The sequence below is a fragment of the Giraffa tippelskirchi genome, chromosome 4 (genome assembly GCF_054371585.1).
Source record: "Giraffa tippelskirchi isolate mGirTip1 chromosome 4, T2T-mGirTip1v1.2.pri, whole genome shotgun sequence".
NCBI lineage: Eukaryota > Metazoa > Chordata > Mammalia > Artiodactyla > Giraffidae > Giraffa > Giraffa tippelskirchi.
In genome coordinates this window covers 167252085-167275751 of record NC_137278.1, presented here as the reverse complement: position 1 = coordinate 167275751, position 23667 = coordinate 167252085, and the positions used below count along the sequence as shown (strand labels likewise).

Sequence of the window (23667 nt, the reverse complement as noted above, 5' to 3'; positions counted from 1 at the left end):
AACAAGCTTCTAAGTGATGACAAGCTTCTAGGTGATCCCTTGGACTGCAAGGAGATCAAACCAGTCAATCCTAAAGGAAATCAGTCCTGAATATTCATTGGAAGGACTGATGCTGAACCTGAAACTCCAATATTTTGGCCAACTGATGCAAAGAACTGACTCATTGGAAAAGACCCTGATGCTGGGAAAGATTGAGGGCAGGAGGAGAAGGGGATGGCCGAGGATGAGGTGGTTGAATGGCATCGCCGACTCGATGGACATGAGTTTGAGCAAGCTCCAGGAATTGGTGATGGAGAGGGAAGCCTGGTGTGCTGCAGTCCGTGGGGCTGCAAAGAGTCAGACGCAACTGAGTGACTGAACTGAAATGATGACAATGCTCTTGGTCCACGGAGCATACTTTGGGCAGCAAGCCTCTAGGAAACACTGCCTCCTATCATGCATTTTACATGTTTAGGGCCATTACAGATCACAAGTTGTGACTCTGGTACAGACTTGTGAACATTTAAACTGCTTCCTAGTCTATCTGGCCCTACCCTCCCTTCAGATCTTGGACTAAATCATATAAACCTTTTCCCCATAAGGATTCTATGAACAATCACAGATGTTGCTCAGGTTTTGGGCCAACCTAAGCCTTTCTTAGTATCCTCCTGAGAAATAAGCTCCTAGAAGTACATCTAGATTCTAGAGCTGCCTGCCCTATACAGTAGCCAGGACGAATTTAAATTCACTAAAATTAAATACAATTAAAAATTCAGTTCCTTCATTGCGCTAACTGCATTCAGTTACTCAGTGGCCCCAAGTGACTGGTGTCTACTGTTTTGGACAGCTCGAGTTAAAAAAAAAATAAGAGTTCCCATCATCACAGAAAGTTCTATTGGGACAGGATTGCTTGAGAGTATTTGATACTAAAACATTTCCTATAACCTTCAAAACTGAGAAGAGAAAGAATATTTTATATATAGCTCCACCCCCACTGGCTATCATCTATCCTAAAAGTAGTTGTGCTTAAGGAGAATACTTTCTAAGTTGAAAAGCTCATCTGTTTGAGTTACACATTACTAATAGTTCCATGGCCAAAATGACACTGACAAAACTGATTAGGGGCAGCAAATGAATCAGCTCCCAGAGAGATAAGTTGGTTCAATGACCTGGCCCTGTGCATCTCTGCAGCTTCTTCTCCTGCACCCTCCCCCTCGTTTATACCCATCAGTCAGTCCTCACTATGCCAGGCTCTTTTCTGCCTCAAACCTGTACACATGCTGTTCTTCACTACCTAAAATGATCTTTTCTTCTCCCCAGTCTTTATGTGGCTAGCCCCTTGTGACACTTCAGGTCTCAGACAAATGTGTCATGTCTTCAGAGAGGCCTCCTCTGACCACCCAACTAAGATGATGCTCCCATAGCACTTATGACCATTTGAAATTATATAGTTACCAGATGCTTAACTACCATATTGACTCTCTTACCCACTAGAATATAAGTAACATGAGGACAGCAACTGCACCTGTTGTTTTTTTTTCTTCACTTTTGTACCCTAGGACATGGCACAGATTAGACATGGAATTACTTGTGGCTGAATGAATGATCAAATGAATGAACGAACAACTCGAAAGATCCCAACATGAAGCCAACATCTCGGTGGTGTGAAGTCAGGGGCAGATTAAACAATCTATTTTCAATGCCAGCTTCTATTTCCTAATCCTGTTCCTTTAGAGAAAAGGAAGCAACAGGGATGGAAGAGGAGGAATTCACTGGCAGGGACCGTTCTGAGTTCTGTGAGTGAGTCATGTGGCTCTGTGGCGGGGCTGCAGTGACCACCAACTCCCACTCACTTCGGCTTCCCTCAGAATAACTGAGCTTTTGTTATTTGGAAAGACTAGGGGCCAGTTATCTTTGTTACATCCTCAACGGATGCAGAGAAAACGCAGCTGGGCAGGCCAGATGTTCTACAGTTAGGGCTATTTATGAGGAATTTGCCTCTATTTCTTTAGGCACCCTAGCATCTCAGTGATTTAATTTGCTGGTTTTGTGTTGTAGGGAACCCATGATGGGAAGTTGAAAACATGAGTTTAAAAGTTAACTTTTATTGTCATTGCTTAAAGAGGGTATACTTAAAATGACATCATAAATGAGCTCTTAGAATCCTTCGGTGGCCTGACCTGGAGAGAGTGGGATCTTAATGGTTTGCTTTTAAAGACACTGAAGAATTGCAGCCCAGTGTCATGTTAAGTGGGCTGCTCAGTTTGGAACCACCTGCCATGCTTCTCAGGAGGAGAAGCACCAGTTTTCCTTAAAGTAAGCTAAGGTTTCTGAACCTTGCTGGTTCATGAGGGAGCTGGCACGCCACCAACATTAGGGGGGAAAAAAAGGATAAATGGCTTGATTCTGCCTTGTGGAAATCTGTTAAAATGGAACCCTTTACACAGTCTCTCAAGGCGTTGCCATAGACTCTGGCCGTGCATCAGGTGCAATTCGAGGTGCCTGATATGCCTTTCCTTTTCCCTCTGGCTTTTAAAAACAATGAATAAATACCATCTTAAAACATATTTAGGGCTTCTCTGGTGGTCTAGTGGTTGAGAATCCACCTGCCAGTGCAGGGGACACAGGTTCCTTCTCTGGTCCAGGAGGTCCATCACAGGACCATCTTTGGTCCATATGCCATGGAGCAGCTAAGCCTGTGTGTCATAACTACTGAGCCTGTGCTCTATACAGTCCACGAGCTGCAACAAGAGAAGTCACCACAATGAGAAGCTTGTGCACTGCCAGGAGGAGCAGTCCCTGCTTGCCACAACTAGCAAAAGCCGGGGCACAGCAATGAAAACCCAGTACAGCCAGAAATACATACATGAATAAATCTTTTTAAAAAACATATTTAGAAATCCATATAGGGATGGACAGAGAACTACATAAAGATATAGATGGGATGTGGTTTTCCTAGTGAGTCATAGCTCATTCTCACACTACTTTGCATTCCTTGTATCAAAGGATCCCCAAAGGTTATGTGCAATGAATTAATGTTCTCTTTGTGCTCACCAAGCAGACATAATACTGTTCTCTTTTTCACAGCTGAAAAAATGAGGAAGTGTCCATCAACAGTGAGATGCTGGTTTGTGGAAGACCTGCAAACACCTGATTGGCTCTAACACTCAAGGAGCTGAACTTGATAATATGTACATCATCTGAGCAATTATATTCAGAGTGCTGGAAGCCCAACAGAGTCACTGAATCACACAAAATTTCATTTAAGATGTTAATAAGTTGTTTCAGCCAAGAGTTGTTTTGTTTAATTTTTTCTACTTCCTTACTTCTTGCTTCCTGGTTTGGGTCCTTTTAAAAACAAAATGGTTTTGCTTTTTTTTTTTAAGTTGTTAACCGCTTTTTGGAAAGTAATAGTATATAAATCAAGCAATAATTTAAAGATAGAAATAAAAATTAACTGAGCATGAAAACCATATGCTGAGTTAAAAAAACATGACAAATGCATTTTAAAAGATTTCTAATAATTGCTTTCCAATGTACAATATTGTTCAAAAAATACACAAATCCCCAAATTTAAGCCTACTGTAATAGATTTCCTAATATTCAGGTGTATACCATGGATAACTCGTGCTTTATATTATAGTATCTATAAAACCATACATGTTGTTAGGAAATTATGCTTGTGGTTCTTCCAAGACCATGAGCCACAATGCATGCCAAGGTCCAGTACAATTTAGCAATGGAGTATTTCAAAAGTGGTACTTGAGAAAAATATTACAGATAGTTTTATACAGGATGACATTTTTAATGCCCCCTGGAGATATCTGAGAACAAAGCTGGAATGTGCCAAAATCTTCAAAGGTTACAGTCATCTGAGGAGAACCTGTTTCACATTTGTATTTCTAAGAAGCTACTTTTACGACGCCTGAACACATTGCACAGAAATCTCTCAACACATTTATGATATTCCTGTGCCTTTGACTATCACACCTGCCATACCTCGAGGCCTCCACATTAGTACAAAGAAAGCCAGCGGCAGACTTGCGAGCTGGCTGAGAAAGATGATGAGATCCTAGAAGTCTTTCCTTCACACTCCTCCTTCCCCTTACTGCCTTGGAGTCTTCTTGTTTGATCTGTTGCTAGGTTGGCCAAAAGATTCCACTCAAATTGTTTCTGCTTCATAATGCACAGCTGTTTCATTTGCATAATTTCCCTGTTGATTTTAGAAGTATGGATGTTATCACTGGCTAACTGTCATACTTGTCTGCCAGGCGGTGGTGGTGGGGCAAGGGGTGTGCATGGGCAGGATTATTCAGCTAAGTGGCTTCTAGGTGCTCTCACTGCCCTTTCTTCCTGAATGAGGCAGGGGACCCCCGATTCCAGCCTCCAAAGAACCCCTGAGCAGCAGCAGAGCTTGAACAATGCTCGAGTTCTCATCCCTTTTTATTTTGAGCGGATAAAGTTGTTCTTTTCTGCACAACTTTTCTTCCTGAGCCTTCTAAGCAGGAACTACAACAACCCACTGTTGTGGGGGGGGAGGATGGGAGGGAGGTGGGAGGGGTCAAACTTTTCGTCCTCAAAGTAGAAAATGAAACATGATTTGAGGTGCATCTACGTAAATAAGGGCTTCTCCTGTGGCTCAGCAGTAAAGAATCCACCTTCAATGAAGGCTGCGCAAGAGACACAAGAGACGTGGGTTCAAACCCTGGGTGGGGAAGATCCCCTGGAGAAGGAAATGGCAACCCACTCCAGTATTCTTGCCTGGGAAATCCTGTGGACAGAGGAACCTGATGGGCTACAGTCCCTGGGGTCGCAAAGAGTTGGCTGTGACTGAGCAACTGAGCACACACATATGTAAATAAATGTGGCGATGTTCACATTTAAATTTCCACTGAAGAGGAGGACTCTCTCCAGCTGTGGACCCAGAGTGAAACCACTGCTCCATCTAATGCCAGTTATGGACAACCCTGCTTTCCATCACTGCTCTGAAGAACCCAGTCTCCTGAACTGTCCCTGACGAAGGGCCACTGGGATGGTTAGCATGTTTTCTGTCCCCGGCAACGTGGAAAGAGGGCAGGCACCTTATAGGTTTTAAGCATCTGCTCATTTCCTCTCTGAGTAGCTCTGGCTCTGGAAACATTTGGGAAAGAATTAAACAAAAGTCTCCTGGGTTACATATTAATACTTGATGATCCCTGAAAATGACATGCTGTCTCTTGCCTCCAAGCCTTTGCTTGGAATGCCTTTTCTCTCATTATTTGGCTCCCCAGACCCTTCAAATACAGGCTGGAGGCCCCGCTTTGTGCTCCCTAACTCTTTGACCTTTCTTCCAATTCAGCAGTCATTACATTATAACTACTGTCTCGATCATCAGAACCCTGCACTGTGCTGTGCTTCGTTCCTCAGTCATGTCCAACTCTTTGTGACCCCATGGACTGTAGCTCGCTAGGGTCCTCTGTCCATGGGGATTCTCCAGGCAAGAATATTGGAGTGGGTTGCCATGCCCTCCTCTGGGGGATCTTCCCAACCCAGGGATCCCAATGCAGGTCTCTCTCCAGCATTGCAGGTAGATTTTTTACTGTCTGAGCCACCAGGGAAGCCCAAGAATACTGGAACGGGTAGCCTATCCCTTCTCCAGGGGATCTTCCCGACCTAGGAATTGAATCGGGGTCTCCTGCATTGCAGGCTGATTCTTTACTAGCTGAGCTACCAGGGAAGCCCCATCAGAACCCTGACGTCTAACAATAAACTCCCAGGGGCAGGCACCACAGTTCACCTGTTTGTATCACCAACTTCTGAAGTATTTAGCTCACAAAAGCCACTTGAGAAATATCTATTGGATCAGTTCAGTTCAGTTGCTCAGTCATGTCCGACTCTTTGTGACCCCATGAACTGCAGCATGCCAGGCCTCCCTGTTCATCACCAACTCCCGGAGTTTACTCAAACTCATGCCCATTGAGTCGGTGATGCCATCCAACCATCTCATCCTCTGTCACCCCCTTCTCCTCCTGACCTCAATCTTTCCCAGCATCAGGGTCTTTTCAAATGAGTCAGCTCTTCACATCAGGTGGCCAAAGTATTGGAGTTTCAGCTTCAACATCAGTCCTTCCAATGAACACCCGGTACTGATCTCCTTTAGGATGGACTGGTTGGATCTCCTTGAAGTCCAAGGGACTCTCAAGAGCCTTCTCCAACACCACAGCTCAAAAGCATCAATTCTTAAGCACTCAGCTTTCTTTATAGTCCAACTCTCACATCCATACATGACTACTAGAAAAACCATAGCCTTGACTAGATGGACCTTTGTTGGCAAAGTAATGTCTCTGCTTTTTAATATGTTGTCTAGATTGGTCATAACTTTCCTTCCAAAGAGTAAGCGTCTTTTAATTTCACGGCTGCAATCACCATCTGCAGTGATTTTGAAGCCCCCAAAAATAAAGTCTGCCACTGTATCTATTGGATAATTGAATAAATGGATAGACGTGTGACTGAATGAACAGATAAAAAATAGGACCTAAACACAACAATCTCATCCTATTTGATCTTCACAAACACCATAATTTCGTTCCCAGTGTATTTTAATTGGAAATGCGATGTAACTAAGCCCATGTTATGAAGGTCTGGAGCAAGATTCTAACCTGGAGAGAACCCAGCTCCAGAGTCACTGTGGATGCCCATGAGGGGTGGGGAAGGCCTGAGCCTGGCAGCAGCAGCGGGTTGGAAGGAATGGTGGGTCAAAGTCTGGGTTAGAACAACTGGCCTTGGGAGATGTGGAGGAGAAGGCCAGCTGTCTCTCCCAAATCTGTCCCTCGTCCCACCCGGGGGCTCGCTACCCACATCCCCACCTCTGTGTGTGGGTGCATGTGACCTGCACAGGCCATGTGACAAAGTCCTCACTGAGAGAACGGAAGTGGAAGTGGCACGTGCCGCCTCCAGGCCAGGGCTTCTATGAGTGGATTTTTCCTCCTTCAGATCCACTTTCCATTTCTCTCAGCTGGTTGCAGACTTAACAAAGCCCAAAGCCAGTGGTCCTCAAACTAGTCAGCCTCACCATCACCTGGAGGCTTCTTGAGCAAATGGCTGGGCCCCATCCTAGAGTTTCTTTAAAAAAAAAAATTATTTATTTGGCTGATCCAGGTCTTGGTTGCAGCACTTGGGATCTTTGATCTTTGTTGTGGTGTTCGGGATCTAGTTCCCTGGCTAGGGACTGAATCTGGGCCCCCTGCATTGGAAGCATGGAGTCTTAGCCACTGGACTACCAGGAAAGTCACCACCCAGAGTTTCTGATTCAGTAGGTCTGTGATGGGCTCTGATAACAAGCATTTCCAAAAAGTTCCAAGGTGATGCTCATACCACTGGTCCATGGACCATACTTTGAGAAGCAATACCCTGGGGTATGGTGGAGCCCCACATTGAAGGAAAATGCATTTCCAAATGGTTGTATTAAAGACAGCCTCCTCTCTGACTGAGACACACTGTGTGAAATAGATTCCCATCGTGTTAACTCCAGCCATGTTTGGGTCTGTTACAGTGGCTTAGCCTACCCTAGCTAATCCAGGAGGAGTTGAGGGAGAGGAGAGCTGATTCCCAGATTCGGTACTTGGGCAAATGGCAGAATAGAAGAGCAGGTTTGGGTGGAAAAGATAATGAGGGACTTCCCTGGTGGTCCAGTGGTTAAGAATCCACCTTGCATTGCAGGGGAGGCAGGTTTGACCCCTGGTCAGGGAACTAAGATCCCACATGCAGCCGAGCAACTAGGCCCACTCGCCACAACTAGAGAGCCCAGGTGCCACAACTACTGAGCCCACAAACCACGACTGGAGAGTCCGTGCACCTTAACCAAGATCCCACATGCCACGACTAAAGCCTGACACAGCCAAGTAAATATTTTAAAAATAAAAACGGAAAGATAATGAATTATTATCACAGACTTACCAAACTCTCCACTCCACAGTCTGGTCTGTTCACCTGCCCCACCCTCACCCAGGCCCATCCAGCAGAAAGTTGTCTCTGCCTTTCATTCCTGTGTGCTCACTCTGCTCCTATTAGCTGAGTCCTTCTTATTTTTTGAGGTTGCCTTTGAGTCTCACCCCTCTCCCAAAGACTTCCCTCCTGCCTGCCCGGGGTTCTGGTGGGATGGACAGGGTCTGCTGTTCTCTTTGAACTCCTACAGCACTCTTGGCCGCAGCCCTCGTCTGATAGGCAATCCGAATGGTAACCACTTCTGTCTAGACAGCACTGCACTGTTAACCAAACACTTTGACTTTTCTTACCTCATCTAATCCCCATATTTCTAACCACGTGAGAAAACCTGGAGGTGCACACAAACACACACCCATACACACATGCACTCTATTCATTATTATGCATTACCTAACACTTACTGCATATTCCACATACAATATATCATTTCCACAAGTCTTGAGAGCTAGGACATTTGCTGAATGACTGAATGAATAAATTTGTTTATGGCAACTGGTGACTCTGGTGCCTGCCGGGGACCAGGAATTTAACTCTTCCACCCTTTACTTTTCCTCCTCCATAAAATGGGACAATAGTTACCTTGTAATCGAGTAAAACAATTATGCTGAGGGTCCTTTGCTCATGGTAAAGTAACACTTAGATATTAGCAACTAGCTATGATTATCCTTATAACATTTCTTCCATTTTCAAACGTTGTCTTGGCATGCAAGATCCTATGGGATGTGACTCGAATTTACCTTCCCAGGCTTATAACATGCCTTCATGACCGCCCATATTTTAGCCAGGTTACCATTCCCTGAAAGGGTCCCACACTTCCCGCCCCTGTGTGTTTACATACACTGTCCTCTGCCCAGAGGCCCTTCTGTAATATTTTTGTCAGTTAAAATCAAGTGTCAGCTCAAACCCCCTCCCTTGTGAGGGCTCCACAGCTAGATGGACTCTCCCGTTCCTTGGGGACCCACAGCATTAGCTTGAACCTTGCTTACTGCCCCGCCTACCTTAGTATTGCCACGGCTTATCATGTGGCTTCCTGTCTCCCCACTTTCCAGAGATAGCTCTCAGTTTCTGGTTCATGGAGAACCCTTTCTCATTTTCCAGAATGTCTGTGTTCTGTGTTTTATATCATTTCAATCATGTCAGTGACTTAGTTTCTCTTTTTTGGTGGGGGAATCTGGAGATTTTATCATGTACTTAATCTGCCAACTTGAAAACAGAAGCATCAGGAATATGAGCAGACGAATAAATGGATAAATCCAGGAGAATACTCAGATGTTGGCACTGTTCTGGGAGGGCGCTGGAGGGAGAATGTTTTTCCGTAGAGCTCTGGCTTTACACATCAGCTCCCCACTCAGAGCCTTGGAGGGATGTTCATTACCTGTAGTGCTGAGGCCAGTGTACTCGGGCGACGGGTTGCTGACAGGGGAGGAGGGGGGTGGCACTTCCACTGACGTGGCAGACTTTGCCGGAGAAAACGATGGCACAGGTGAAGGGGTTGGCGGGGCAGCCTCCGTCAGGATTATCTCTTCTCGGACTTCTGCTGTGGGAAGAAGAAGGGTGGATTCTTAGAGCCAAAGGTCAAGGCAAGTTATCCTTAAGGGACTTTTAAAAAGGAAATGTTCTTGTAGTATGTATCAAGTCACATGCATGCTGTGTGCTCAGTCGCTTCAGTCATGTCTGACTCTTTGCAACCCCATCAATTGTAGCCCACCAGTCTCCTCCATCCATGGGATTCTCCAGGCAAGAACACTGGAGTGGGTTGCCATTTCCTCCCCCAGGGGATCTTCCTGACCCAGGGACCCAACCCACGTCTCTTATATCTCCCGCATTGGTAGGCGGGTTCTTTACCACTAACGCCACCTGGGAAGCCCCTATCACGTCACTCCTCTGATTAAAATCGTTGTTGGTTTCCCATCACCATGGTAGCACACGAGGCAATTCCTGTATACACACATGCCCACTCTCAAGAAGGAAAAGATAGTGTTGGTTTCCCATCGTCTGACCTGTTCACCAAAACTAAATTCTCTGGGATGTGGAGCTAAGAAACACAGAGCACAGAAGTAAGGATACAAGTCAATGTGAGAAGGAGGGCATGTCCCAGTGAATTGCCGGCTTACCCATGCTTCCTTCTCCCTTCATGGCTCGCATGAGCTCGTTGGCCCGCTCCTGGCAGTGCAGCGATTCTAACAGGTAGAGCACGTAGTCATCAAACATCAAGTGAATTAGATGAAAAGACCCTGGTAAGAGGAGATCAAAATAAAAGGTAAGCCATCTCAGCTCAGGTGTGCCCTCTGGTCTGGTTGATAACACATTGAGTGGTGCTCTGACCACCTGTCCCGGACCCTCATTCCCGCTTAGGTATGAATCACCTTGTTGTCAGTTTGCTCTCCTTTGCCATTTACTCTCCTAGCCTGGGGTTTAGCATAAGGTTAAGTGTTGGAGAAGGCTCTTGAAAGTCCCTTGGACAGCAAGGAGATCCAACCAGTCCATCCTAAAGGAAATCAGTCCTGAATATTCATTGGAAGGACTGGTGCTGCAGCTGAAACTCCAATACTGTGGCCACGTGATGTGAAGAACTGACTCATTGGAAAAGACCCTGATGCTGGGAAAGATTGAAGGCAGGAGGAGAAGGGGATGACAGAGGAGCAGATGGTTGGATGGCATCACCGACTCTAGGACATGAGTTTGAGTAAGCTCCGGGAGTCGGTGATAGACAGGGATGCCTGGCATGCTACAATTCATGGGGTCTCAAAGAGCTGGACACGACTAAGTGGACTGAAGTGTCTCAATTAATAAATTGAGCAAGTGAGTCTCTTCCTCACTCAATTTATTAATAGGACATTGTCAAAAATGGCACCTATTGAGCCATCTGTCAAAATGCATCTGAGCTCTTCCACTCACACTGTCCTCATCCCTGTCCAGGTACTCTTCACTTGGTTCAGCATTTCTGGACACAGTGTCTTCATTTCCCTCTTCCTCAAGCTTCTTACTCCCCTGACTAGACTGTAAGGATGTCCACAGCAGGGACTTTCTAACTCCCTGGTGATTTGGCATCCTCAAGTAGTAGTCTTCTCTTAAATTTAGAGTAGATTATTTCATAAAAAGGGATATGAACAATCGTTTTGAAAGATTTTTCCAATGTGTCAGTCTTTGTGCTCAAAATATTATATTCAGTAATTCAATTTCTATAACCATCTTGTAAAAGTAGGTGCTTTTATTTCTGTTTTGCAAAGTCAGGTTGTTCAAGATGACAGCATACATTACTTCAAAACCCTCTTTTCTCACATGTTGTGCTGCCTCCATGGACATGGATCCACATGTGGGCGGGCACTCCATGCCTGCAGTCAGAGAGAGGCGCCAAGCCCTCATCTCTAGTCCCATGCTTCCACCTCTCAAAGGGGCATCTCCACATGGATATCCTGCTGTTCCCTGAAGTGTCCAACACTTCTCACTGACCTCTCCTTTCCCCATTTCCCTTGCTTTTTTTAGAGGCCTTCTGAGACTCCCCAGCATTATTTATCTCGTGATCTGATCATCATCATCAACACCACTATGACTGTCATCACACATTTATTGAATGCTCACTATATGCCAAGGACCTTGCTAAGCACTTAACAGAGAGTTCATCCTTTCAACAAACTGTGAGATAGGTGGTATTATCCTCTCTTGTGTTGTACGTAGTCACTCAGTCATGTCTGACTCTTTATGACCCCATGGACTGCAGCTCACCAGGCTCTTCTGCCCTTGGGGATTCTTCAAGGCAAGAATACTGGAGTGGGTTGCCATGCCCTCCTCCAGGGAATCTTCCCAACCCAGGGATCGAACCCAGGTCTCTTGCATTAAAGGTGGATTCTTTACCATCTGAGCCACCTGGGAAGCCCATTATACTCTCTTACGGATGAGGAAATGAGTCTCTCCATTGGAATTAAGCAGAGATTGGTCTCAGGTTGGTCTGGCTCCAAAACTCTGTTCCCCTTTCCCCTACAGATCCATCTGGTTCGGTTTCCTCATAGCACAGATGGGAAGATTAAAGGATTTGGTCCTCAGAAGGGCCATGTGAGCTGGGTGCTATGCTTTTACAAGTCTCAGAAATAAGTTGATAAGGGCCAGTTGGGGGCTTTAGGATGGCTACTTTTAGGTGGAATTTATTTTCTCCTTTTTAGTTGTACCTGGCTTCTTTGTGCACGTGCACACACACACACACACAACACCTTTCAGTTCAGATAGATTGATTCTTTTGGTCCATAAATGCTACAGAAGAAGATTCCTGGCTTAACTCTGAGGCCCCCAGATGCCCCCAGGTCATGCACATCTACTCCAGTCCCTCCACAGAGCTCCAGGACCACGTTCCCCATCCTGAACTTGGTCCCCATTCTTCCTCCATTCCCAGGGTGCTGTGTCTGTTCTTTGACCCCATTTGGAATTCAGAACATTCAGGTGTTTTTGAGTCATTGTGAGATGCAGACTTCCACAACTAAACTTTCCATCCACTTCCCTAGAGTGAGTCCTGTGAGCCGTAGGTAGAGCACAGTGGGTAACCGCGTGGGGCTGGATCAAACTGCCCAGGTTGAACTCCAGCTCTGCTACTTCAGTTCAGTTCAGTTCAGTCACTCAGTCGTGTCTGACTCTTTGAGAACCCATGAGCTACAGCATGCCAGGCCTCCCTGTCCAACACCAGCTCCCGGAGCCCACCCAAACTCACGTCCATTGAGTCGGTGATGCCATCCAACCATCTCATCCTCTGTTGTCCCCTTCTCCTCCTGCCCTCAATCTTTCCCAGCATCAGGGTCTTTTCAAATGAGTTAGTTCTTCACATCAGGTGGCCAAAGTATTGGAGTTCCAGCTCCAGCATCAGTCCTTCCAATGAACAGCCAGGACTGATCTCGTTTACGATGGACTGGTTGGATCTCCTTGCTCTCCAAGGGACTCTCAAGAGTCTTCTCCAACACCACAGTTCAAAAACATCAATTCTTCGGTGCTCGGCTTTCTTTATACTCCAACTCTCACATCCATACATGACCACTGGAAAAACCAAAGCTTTGACTAGATGGACCTTTGTTGGCAAAGTAATGTCTCTGCTTTTTAATATGCTGTTTAGGTTCGTCATAACTTTCCTTCCAAGGAGTAAGCATCTTTTAATTTCATGGCTACAATTACCATCTGCAGTGATTTTGGAGCCCCCCAAAATAAACTCTCTCACTGTTTCCACTGTTTCCCCATCTATTTGCCATGAGGTGATGGGACCAGATGCCATGATCTTAGTTTTCTGAATGTTGAGCTTTAAGCCAACTTTTTCACTCTTCCTCTTTCACTTTCATCAAGAGGCTCTTTAGTTCCGCTTCACTTTCTGCCATAAGGGTGGTGTCATCTGCATATCTGAGGTTATTGATACTTAGTAAGACTTAGTAAGACTTGGATGAGTTGTTCCTTGGAAATGTTAGAAACAAAACCAGCTATTTACTGAGCTCTTGCTCTGTGGCAGCCACTGGGTTAACTGCTGGAGATTTACTACTACATTAATCCTCATCACAACCATTTGAGATGAATGGTACCCTCCTTCTACGAAGGAGGAAATTGAGGCTCAGATGGATAAAGTTAACTGTCCAACGTCATGCAATTATTAAGTGGCAGACATGGGACTTGAACCCAAGACTGACTGATTCTGAAGTTGTTCTTCAATCAATCATTCAATAAGGTTCTCTGCAAGGGGAACAGTCAACTCTATTCTACAGAAGTGCCATAATGAGGAAAAGTTTAATGAACAGTAGCTAAGGTCCCTTTTGTTATTAATGTTCTAAGATTAGAACATTCTAACGTTCTAAGTCCTATGGTGTGACTGTTCCATTCACAGAGTCAAAGAAGTCAAAAGACAGCACATATACCGAAAAGTTCCAAAGGGTCTCCACAATGAAGAAGTATTTGCTGATATGTGGCTCTACGTCAACAAGGATAGATAGAGAGGCATTATGAAGCCAAATTAGAATGGAAAACCCTAGATAATAAAAATGAGTTTAGCAGTTTTAGCATAGACAGGCACCTCAGATCATCTACACAATACTCCTGTCTAATAGATAAAGAAACATGATCTGATGAAGTGAAGACACTAAGATCACCCTCTTAGAAAATATCAGAGCTGGGCTTGGAGGCCAGTACTCCAGGGGAAGTGTTGATTTGGGGATTCAAGCTCTCCTAATGACTCTGATCAGTTACCCAATTGGTCTGATAATTTCAATCATCCTTCAAACAAGGAAAGTTTGTAGAGCTACTGCTGCTCGCTCACCACTGTGATAAGTGCTTTGAGTACAAAGGAAACTTCAAGCTCAGTCACTGACTCCACAAAAGCTACACTGTCCTTGGTGAGCAGAAATCCATCTTTAAGACTATTAGGCAACAAGCAGTTCAGTGCCTGGGTGTCATGACCATGGGAGCAGTTCAAATAGAAGGGAGGAAAGCAAAAAAAGGAGATTCAGAAAGACTGATGAGAGGAAGAAGAGGGGAGGGAGAAGGAAAGATAGAGGCATCAAAGACAGGCAGGAGAGAGGCATTTACAGCTAACATTCCTGCTTTATTTCTTCCCTCAGCACTTAACACCATCTGCTATTCTATAGACTGAATTTATTTATCTTTATTATGTGCCTCCCTACACTAGATTGTAAACTCCATAAAAGGAGGGAATTTTATGTCTTTTTATCCCCCCCACTGTTCTGTACTCGGTGTCTAGAACAGTGTCAGGCACAGTGGAGGCTCCATGGTTATTTGTTAGACAAATGAATCAAATGAGCAAGTACTGACCACTTACCATATGCACTGTGCTAAGCCCTTTTAATTTTCCAACAACACTGTGAAGACAATATTATCTTCAGTTAACACATGGGGAAATGAAGACTCAGAGGATTTTAAAGCACTTGCCTAAAGTTACAGAGCTATTGAGAATTGGAGTCTGTTATGGAAAAAGGTATTAGGATACAGACAAAAGGAGATTGTTGTTGTTATGTGATGATATAGTTAATGGCATCTTGTAGAATCAAAGCATTGCTTTTTTCTTCTGAAAAATTTCAAACATACCGAAAAGTATAAATAATTTTAAGAGAATTCCCTGGCAGTTAGGAGTTAGGATTCCTCACTTCCTTTGCAGGGAGCTTGGGTTCGATCCCTGGTTGGGGAACTAAGATTTCACATGCTGCACGGGAAGGCCCCACCACAAAAAGAGAGAAAATTTTAAAATGAACACCCGGTGTACTCAACACCAAGCTTTATAAAATTTTAACATTTCACATATTTGAATTTTTTTAATTGAAGATAAAAATGAAGCCCCAGTGTTCCCTTCCTTAACATGCTCTAACACAGCATACCCTGACATAGCATGCCCTTACATAATCACCATCTCAAATCTGCCATTTATTGTTGAAACACATTTCTACACACATTTATATATCCACAAAAGCAAATGATATTGTTTTTCTATTTTCAAACTTGATAGAAATGTTACCATATTGTACAGAGCATTCTGCAACCTGCACTTGATACCTTGGATTTTTTAAGATCTATCAACACCAAGGCACGTTGCTCTTGTTTAATGGCCATGGCCATTGTGTGACTATAGCATGATTTATTTGTCCATTCTCCTATTGATGGAATTTAGGTTATTTACATTTTTGACTATTGGAAACTGGCTCTAATGAATCTTTTTTTTTGTTGTTCCTGTTGCCTTGTGTTTAGGACCAGAGGTAGAATCTCTGGGTCCAAGAGCACCTGCATTCTTAAGTCTTATGAAGTAGTGCCACACTGCTCACTAATATTTTTCACATCCTTTCTGGTAGTGTAGGCAACACAGTATTTGCCATCTGAAGGGTGTGAAATGTTACTGTCTTTATAAGTTGCTGCTGCTGCTGCTAAGTCACTTCAGTCGTGTCCGACTCTGTGCGACCCCATAGACGGCAGCCCACCAGGCTCCACCGTCCCTGGGATTCTCCAGTCAAGAACACTGGAGTGGGTTGCCATTTCCTTCTCCAGGTTGCAGTACCCTAATTTTTAGAGAGGTGCAATCTCTTTTTATATGATTGTTGCCATTTGAATCTACTTTTCTGTGAACTATCTATTCATATTCTTTGCCCATTTTTCTATTAGGGTATTTGCTTTGAAGATTGTATTTAAAGCGATTTTTCACATATTCTTTTCCAAACATGAACAGGGTACATGTCAATAATACTTTAAAATTTTTCCCTTGAAGGCCTTAAAATAATTTTTGTTAGAATTATTTTATGGACACCTTTCTGTTGCTATTATGAATGCAATATATAGATATGGACATATAGACTGATACATAGAGATAGCTATTTTCTATTTAATGGTAAGAATGCTAAGGATTTTTAAAAAACTGAAGTCAGTAACCTGCCTGAATTCTTATTTGTTCTATTAGTTTGTAGATGATTTTTTGTCAGCCACTATGACTTCTATAAATAAAGACAATTTTGTGTTTTCCTTTCCTATTCTTACATTTCATTTCCTTTTCTTATTGCATTTGCTAGCATCTCCAGTACATAGCTCTCAGAAACAGTATTAAAAGACATTTGTTTCTTATTCATGACTGAAATGGGAAAACTTCTAAAGTTCCACCACTTAGTACATTGTTTTCTGCAGGTTTTTAAAGTACTCTTTAACATATTAAATGAATTCCCTTCTGTTCCTAGTTTGCCAAGAGTTTTTGAAAATTATACTTGAGAGCTGAATTGTATCAAATACATTTTTTCCTCTATATCTATAGACGTTCTATGATTTTTCTCTTTTAACAGGGAAGACCTTTAATTTGTAATGTATGTTAATGAGTAATTTTCTGACTTTGAATCATACTTGAACTCTTGGCATCGGATTCATCAACCATGATTTTAAAAAAATTTGCCCTGGATTTGATCTGCTAGTATTTTATTCAGAATATTTTCATTTATATTTATGTGTGGTTGAGTCATAATTTCCTTCTCCTCTACAGCTCTTCTGTTTTTGAAGCTGAGATTATATCAGCTTCATAAAATTCTGTATAGCTTTCCTTCTTTTGTTTTTATTCTCTAAAACACTGATTTTCATATTAATTTTCATAAACTAAGGATTTTATGCTTCTCAAAGGTTTAGTAAAAGTTGCAACTTATGCCTGATTTTTTTGAGGGAAGAGATCTTTTCATTTACTGTGATTGTTAGTTGATCTTATTTCTAGCATCCTATTTCATGTTTTGAGTTTACTATATTTTTTCTAAACTGCCTTTATCTTCTCAATTCTTGTCAGTTAAGTTTTCACATTTTTCCATTTTTCTTTGGGAAATTATGATTCTGTTCTTCTAGTGATGATTCTATATCCTACACATCTATTAAGTCCAAACTATACATTCTTTTCAACAAAATCTAAAGTTATATAGTATTTCAAGACAAAGACCTTTAGCATGCTCTAACTATTCCTGAAAGATTCTCTCCCCACTTCCCTGTGTTTTATTGTTTCCTAGAGTTTGATTTTACCTTTTTGAGACACACAACAAAAATTAATTTTTAAATTACAACCAAAAGTTACTTAAATTTGCTTATATATTTTAAAATTTCTTTCATCTTAAAGAAGGCCCCCAAATTCTTTAACAAGCCTTCCTGGGAAAATTTTGTGTGTTGTGCAGAATGTGGGGGGGAGGCGGGGGAGGGGGAGGGGAGGGGTGGTCTATGCACTTCCTTCAATCTCGGTAGGTTTGTGACTGCTTTGATCACCAGAGCAAGGGTAGTGACACTTTCACTTCTGAGACTGAGTCACAAGAGGCATTGCCGCTCCCTCCTTGGCACACTCGTTCAGGGGACCTGAGCCTCCATGAGAGAAGTTCAACTGTTCAGAGGCTACCGTGCTGTGAGGAAAGTGAGCCATACAGAGAGGCCATTTGAGTGCATCCTGATTGGCTGTCCTAGGCTCCAAGTCATCCCAGCCCAGGCACCAGACACCTGAGGATTCCAGAGGATTCCAGCCTTCAGCTGGGTGAGCTCCAGCTTTTGAGTCCTCCCATCTGAGGTCCCAGATATCACAGAACAGCGACCAGCTGTCCCTGCTGGATCCTGTTCACATTCCTGACCCATTGAATCGGTAGGCATAATATTGTTTTAAACCACTACACTTTTGGTAAACAACAACTAGAACATTGCTGTTTCTTGCATCCCAGAACTTAGTAATGGTTTTATTTTTCTTCTTATTGAAATGCACCCTTTAATTTTTTTAAGTGAAGTTCTACGGGTGCCACAGTTCTCTGAGTTTTTGTATAACTGAAAATTGCTTTGCTCTCACTTTTCAATAATGGTTGACAGTTCTTTGTTCTCAATGCTTGTCTTCTGGCATCTCTTATTACTCATGATCATCTAATTATTGTTCTTTTCTCTCATAGCTTAAATTTTTTTTATTTAGTCAATATGGCTTTAGAAAAACCATCAACGAGGGGTAAACAGTTTATCTAGCCTTTTTTGTGCCATGCATCTGAGCCCAGGATATTTGTCTTAATTGTGGTAACTGAGAAAGCATGGCTTTTGTGGCAAGGCAGACCTGATTTTGAAACAGAGCTCTGCCACTTACCATATTGATTTGGGGCAAGAAAATTCTCCATCTCAGTAAAAAGATATCTATTATTGACTGCTTTGCAGAGTTGATGTGAGAATTAAATGGTACTGTGTGCTCCCTATATATTTGTCACAAAGAGTAGCATTATCCTGCTTTTGCTTCCTGTTCTATCACAGCTTCCTTGTCTGTTATATTGAGGGCACTACTAGTGGACCTCATAAGTTGTGAGAATTCGATGTGAAGGTGCCTAATATTGTGTCTAGTGTATACTAGGCCCTGAATAAACATTACTTTGTTTTTCTTATTACTATTTGGCTGAAGAAAGTTAGAAGAAGCCTCAGCAGTGCGGCCCTAGCGTGGGATAAAACCCTAGGCGGGGGGAGCTCAGCTCAGTTTGCTGTACATCCTGGGCAAGCCCCGTCTCCTCTCTGGGTTTCTGCTCTTTCTCCCCAATACAGGGAAAGCAATTCCTGCCTCCTTGTGCTCGGCGGGGTTGTGAGTGACATTTTGAAGGTCAAGATTCTGCAGTTTAGCAGGTTCTGGGTAAGAGAGCCAGGCCAGGACATCTAAACCTTGAGAAACAGTCTGGAGGCTCCGTCCGTCACAGTCACTTGGCCTGGGAGCTGCTCCCATGTGGCTTCCTCTGCCCTGAATGAGTGGGTGAGCTTTGACTCTAGGCCAGAACAAAAGTGTGTAGAAAGGTATAAACTTGGGAGATGATACGTAGCCCCTCCTCGTTAGCCTTCAAATCCAAGGCAGCTTTCCACACCATTTCATGCTGAAGCACTTCCGGGAACTACGTTTGCCTTCTGGATGTTCCCAGACAGTGAAAACAGGGGCATCTGGTGAAAACTCAGAGTGAAGGGTAAAGACACCTGCGCTGCCTCGGGAGCCAGGTATCCTAGGAACTAGATTCAGAGCAGTCAACCGCAAATGTGTGGTTGTTGTTGTTGTTTAAATAGAGTCTCTAATTTCCTCAGCTCCATTAGGATGAAAAGTTCATTGCCCACCACCCTACCTTTGCTGACTAATTTTGCTAGAAAGTGCTGCTTGCAGCAAAGAAAGAAAGTCTGGCTACTTTAGTTCACAACATAGGCTCTTTCAGTGAAAAGGAATTAGGGAGGAAAGAGTGAAAAGGAATTAAGGAGAAGAAAGGAGTCAACTACCTTTGAAAGAGGCTCTTCTGGGAAGAGGTGATAGAGTCCCTGTGGGATCATTGTGATATTCCACACGATCATTGTGACGGTCAGCCTGCTACGCGGACACACAAACGCCTGCACCATTCAGAGGGCCAGGATCGTGTGGGAGTTATAAGATATATAGAGCTGGCCCCTGTGGTTGGGGGTGGGGCCAGGGAACAGAGGGCTCTTTTTCCTAATTAGCTGTTTTTATACAGGGAACACATGACCCAAACACAACCACCAACTGTGTCTTTGACATATACAGGCAGAAAGGGGGAGCTGGGCTTTTGTCTGCCGCAAATTCTTTCAACTTGCCTGTCACCCCAAGCCGCAAAACTCAACAATGAGTCGGATGAGCAGGACCATTTCAGAGAGCTTGCTAAATGGACTTGGAGACAGGTATTATTTCCATCTGTTCAGGGTTGAAAAATACTGTAAAAGTGAAATTGGGTTCATATCTTTTTTCTTTCCTTTTCTAAAAGTTTTGTGACCATTCTTTGCCATTTGCCTGAGTTTCCGGTGTATCCTAGAATAGTGTGTGGTTCAAAAAGAAACAAACACATTTTAAGGAATAGTATTTCTTAGTACTTATTCACTGAACTCTCATTGTTCTACTGTCCATAACACCGACTGTTAACTTAGTAAATACAAATGGATTTCAAAGACTATTACAACGTCAACTACATTCCCTATCTAATGAAAGGTATTTGATAATATAGTAAGTTCAAGAATCAGCAAATTGAAGCATAAGATATAAAACAAGGAGAGGATGCTTGCTTTATGGATGTGTATATATTTATTTGTGTGGCATCATTCAGTCTTTGATTCTAAAGCAATGAAAAAATCTTGAGTATTTTTTACCCATTGGCTTAACTGAAAGCAGTTATGCACAAATGGTTTTCCCAGAGACAGAGGTAACATGTGCTAACACTAACTATGCTGAACTGGAAGTCATCAAAATGCCATGTCTGATGTCACTGCCCAGGTAGCGGTCACCAGAGCATTTCCATACACAGCGGCTCAAAGAGAATTTCCGTCTGTAGCCATGGTGCAGGCAGGTTCAGAGTACTTCCCAATGCTGAGATTAAAGAAATCCACAACAAAACACTTCTCCAATTGGGTAAACACAGTCTTTCACAGACAGAGCTGTTTAGAAAAAATAGTGCATTCTTTGTTTCAACACATATTCACCACGTTGTATAGCACAACTAGAAAATACTGACAAGACCATAAAAAACTAGATGGAAAAGTGTCAGATTAAACCCAGAGCAAAGCCCAGAGCTGATTGGCTCAATTGGAGATCATGAGAAGCAAAAATCACATTTCTACTTGCAAAGTTAAACAGAGAACAAAGCAATTACCCTGAAAATTTACCAGCAGCCCTTTGCTGAAATGCCTAGAAAATTGAAGGCCAGAGCGTTTTTGAGATTTCAAATGTCTAGATAATGCCTAGAAGTCCTACGTCACTTGTTTAATGATGACCTGAACTCTGTGCATATGCCATTCTTTCTAATGAAATGTAATATTCCCCCCAAGTCAGTGATTAGTGTCTCTTCCCACAGAGACTATTAGAAGCACCTCTGGGCAAAGATTTCAAGTCCCATTAACACTGGAAAACAGAAGACAAGGACTTGGGGTAGGGATGTCTCCTGAAGGTGGTGCAAACCCAAGGGGTCAGTAAAGCAAAGGGGAAAATGAATGCAGAAGTCCTTCATGAGGGATCACACCAGGGCATGTCATCAGAGAAACTTGTCTACCCCCCGCCTGCCTGTCAATCAAGCCATTTGCAAATGTTTGGACTCAGGGGCTTCTTCATGTGCCCAGTCTTGGCATATCCACACTATGCAATTTGTCAAAATAGTCCTGTAAAAGTAGCCATGACTGGGGCTTCCAGAAAAAGGGGAGCACAGCCACTGCTATTTACTCCTCTTTAAACTCAAATAGTAGTGTGTGCCAACCTCTCATTTTCAGATATGAATACTTCTCCTTTAGCATGCAATGCCATCTTTCTCTCTGAAAGTCCTAACATCATGTCCCCCAGAACAGAGGATGTTTCCGGATGATGTCCTTGTGGTCTCAGAGACAACAAGACCATGCCTGACTCTGGAGAGATGGACTTGATCCACGGAGCCCAGCGAAGACATTTTTCATTTGGAGGGGGCTGGGGTGGACTTACCGAAGCTGGGGGCACTGTGCAAGGTCATGTCCCGGATCACTCTTGTGCCAAAACAGGACCACATCAAGAGAAACTGCTGGGCCACCTTCTTCAGGGACCCTTGTCTCTTGGCAGCCACCTACGAGAGAGTGAACAGCTTTAAGAGTGGTTGATTTGACCTTCACTTATTCTTTCTTATAAAAAATGACGAGAAGGTTTATGGGTCTCTAAGTTCAATGTCATGGAATGGTGGCTTTTGACTTTTTATTTTTAGCAGCAAAAGTACACTCTAAGAAATGAAATCTTAAGTCAAGATTCAATGTGTACAACAGAAAAAAGAGATCCTGGCGTGGTTGGACCAGGGGAGGGAGCCTCAGAGTCTTGCCTCCTTTGACTATCTCTGCCGCCTACCTCCTAAGGGGGGGCCCAAGTTTTGCCTTGGATCCCTAGGGCTCTGAGGCCGCTGAGGAAACACTCAGCTAGCTTGCTGCTGGCGACCCAAGTGCCACCAACAAGAGTGATGGACTGCCATACCGGGCCGGGACCTTCCACTCAGCTGACCCACCTTCACAACACACCGGTCCACCATGGTGTCCAGCCACTCGATGTAGGACTCGATGGGAGACTGCTCCTCCAGGAGGTGGTCAAATTCCTGATACACTGTCAAACAAAGGAGAGCCCCCCACGCCATGTAGTTGGGTTTAAACAGAGACATTCAAGGATTTAGAGAATACACTCTGACTTACCTTTCCAGGCTCATCTTCCATGCCTAGGAACATGTTCAACCACGGCCACCCCCAGCTTACTTGCCATTCCTGAAAATCTCTGCCTGGATTGTTTAGTCCATCACAAAACAGCAGAAACGATCCTCCTGTGAAATTCTATTTACCCTCCTATGCCCCTTGTCAGCAGAGCTGATCATTCTCCGTCTATATTTTCGTAGCCCTTAATTATTTGTATTCTTACCTTCACTATATCACGAAGAGCCCCTTGTTATAGTTAGGGGTGTGCATGGGTGTGTCCCCCTGCTACCTCTTTGTCTGATATCTTTATTAGCTGGTCCATCCCCTGTAACATAGCTCTTATCCAGCTTATGCTTGCTTGTGCAAACAGGCAGACACACGCTGATGCTCTCTTGCACTCTCTTGGCACATTTGATCATTCAAATGTTTCTGAACCATGATGGTATTGGCCAAGTAGCTGAACCAGCCTCTTAGTGCTTGACATGTAGTAGATGCTTAATAAATATTTGTGGACTACAGGAAGCAATCTCTGTGCCTTCAGTTTCCACATTACTAACAGGAGGATAATAATACCACTTCACAACCTGTCTTCAGTCACGAGTCAAACAACTGAATCTAGAAGGATTTTGTAATCACTGAAATGCTGTAGAAAGTAGAGACATTGCTGTGATGATCTCCAATCAGAAACATCTTGTTTTACTATATTTTTTGTGTGTTTTTGTTTGTGGGGCTCAATAAATCAAGCCATAATTCAGGAACCACACATTCCTACAGTTTTCAATTGTCTGAGCAATTTTTGTTCTTCCATTTTCCAGGACTGACCAATTTGCTCTACTTTACTTGTGATAGCTTCTGCAAGAGGTCGGCTTGCAGGACCCAAAGTCAAACACTTCAGAACGAGAAAAGGCTTTCCAAACCCGTTTAGTTGATCTGTATCATTTTACAGATGAGAATGCTATGTCTAAGAGGTCAAATGACCCCCTCAGAGTCAGAGGATGAGTTGGTGGCAGAAAAGGAACTGGCACCACTTTCTCTTTGGTGTACTTCCCCCTTCCTGGC

At 43.5% G+C, this 23667-nt stretch overlaps 1 protein-coding gene across 25 annotated transcripts in view; it reads right to left on the bottom strand.

Annotated features, from left to right (window-relative positions):
- The window catches only part of RFX4 (regulatory factor X4), a 169526-nt gene that overhangs the window by 20220 nt on the left and 125639 nt on the right, over positions 1-23667 (bottom strand). For 14 of the 25 annotated variants that reach the window (XM_081591311.1, XM_081591304.1, XM_081591303.1 and 11 more), the window contains 4 exons: positions 22431-22525; positions 21887-22004; positions 10077-10196; positions 9338-9499 (listed from right to left, as the gene is read on the bottom strand). In XM_081591311.1, coding sequence (XP_081447437.1) covers positions 9338-9499; positions 10077-10196; positions 21887-22004; positions 22431-22525 — 495 coding nt within the window. Of the gene's footprint in view, positions 1-3261; positions 4193-9337; positions 9500-10076; positions 10197-21886; positions 22005-22430; positions 22526-23667 lie in introns of those variants that run through there. The other 11 variants (XM_081591306.1, XM_081591307.1, XM_081591302.1 and 8 more) reach the window with 2 other exon arrangements.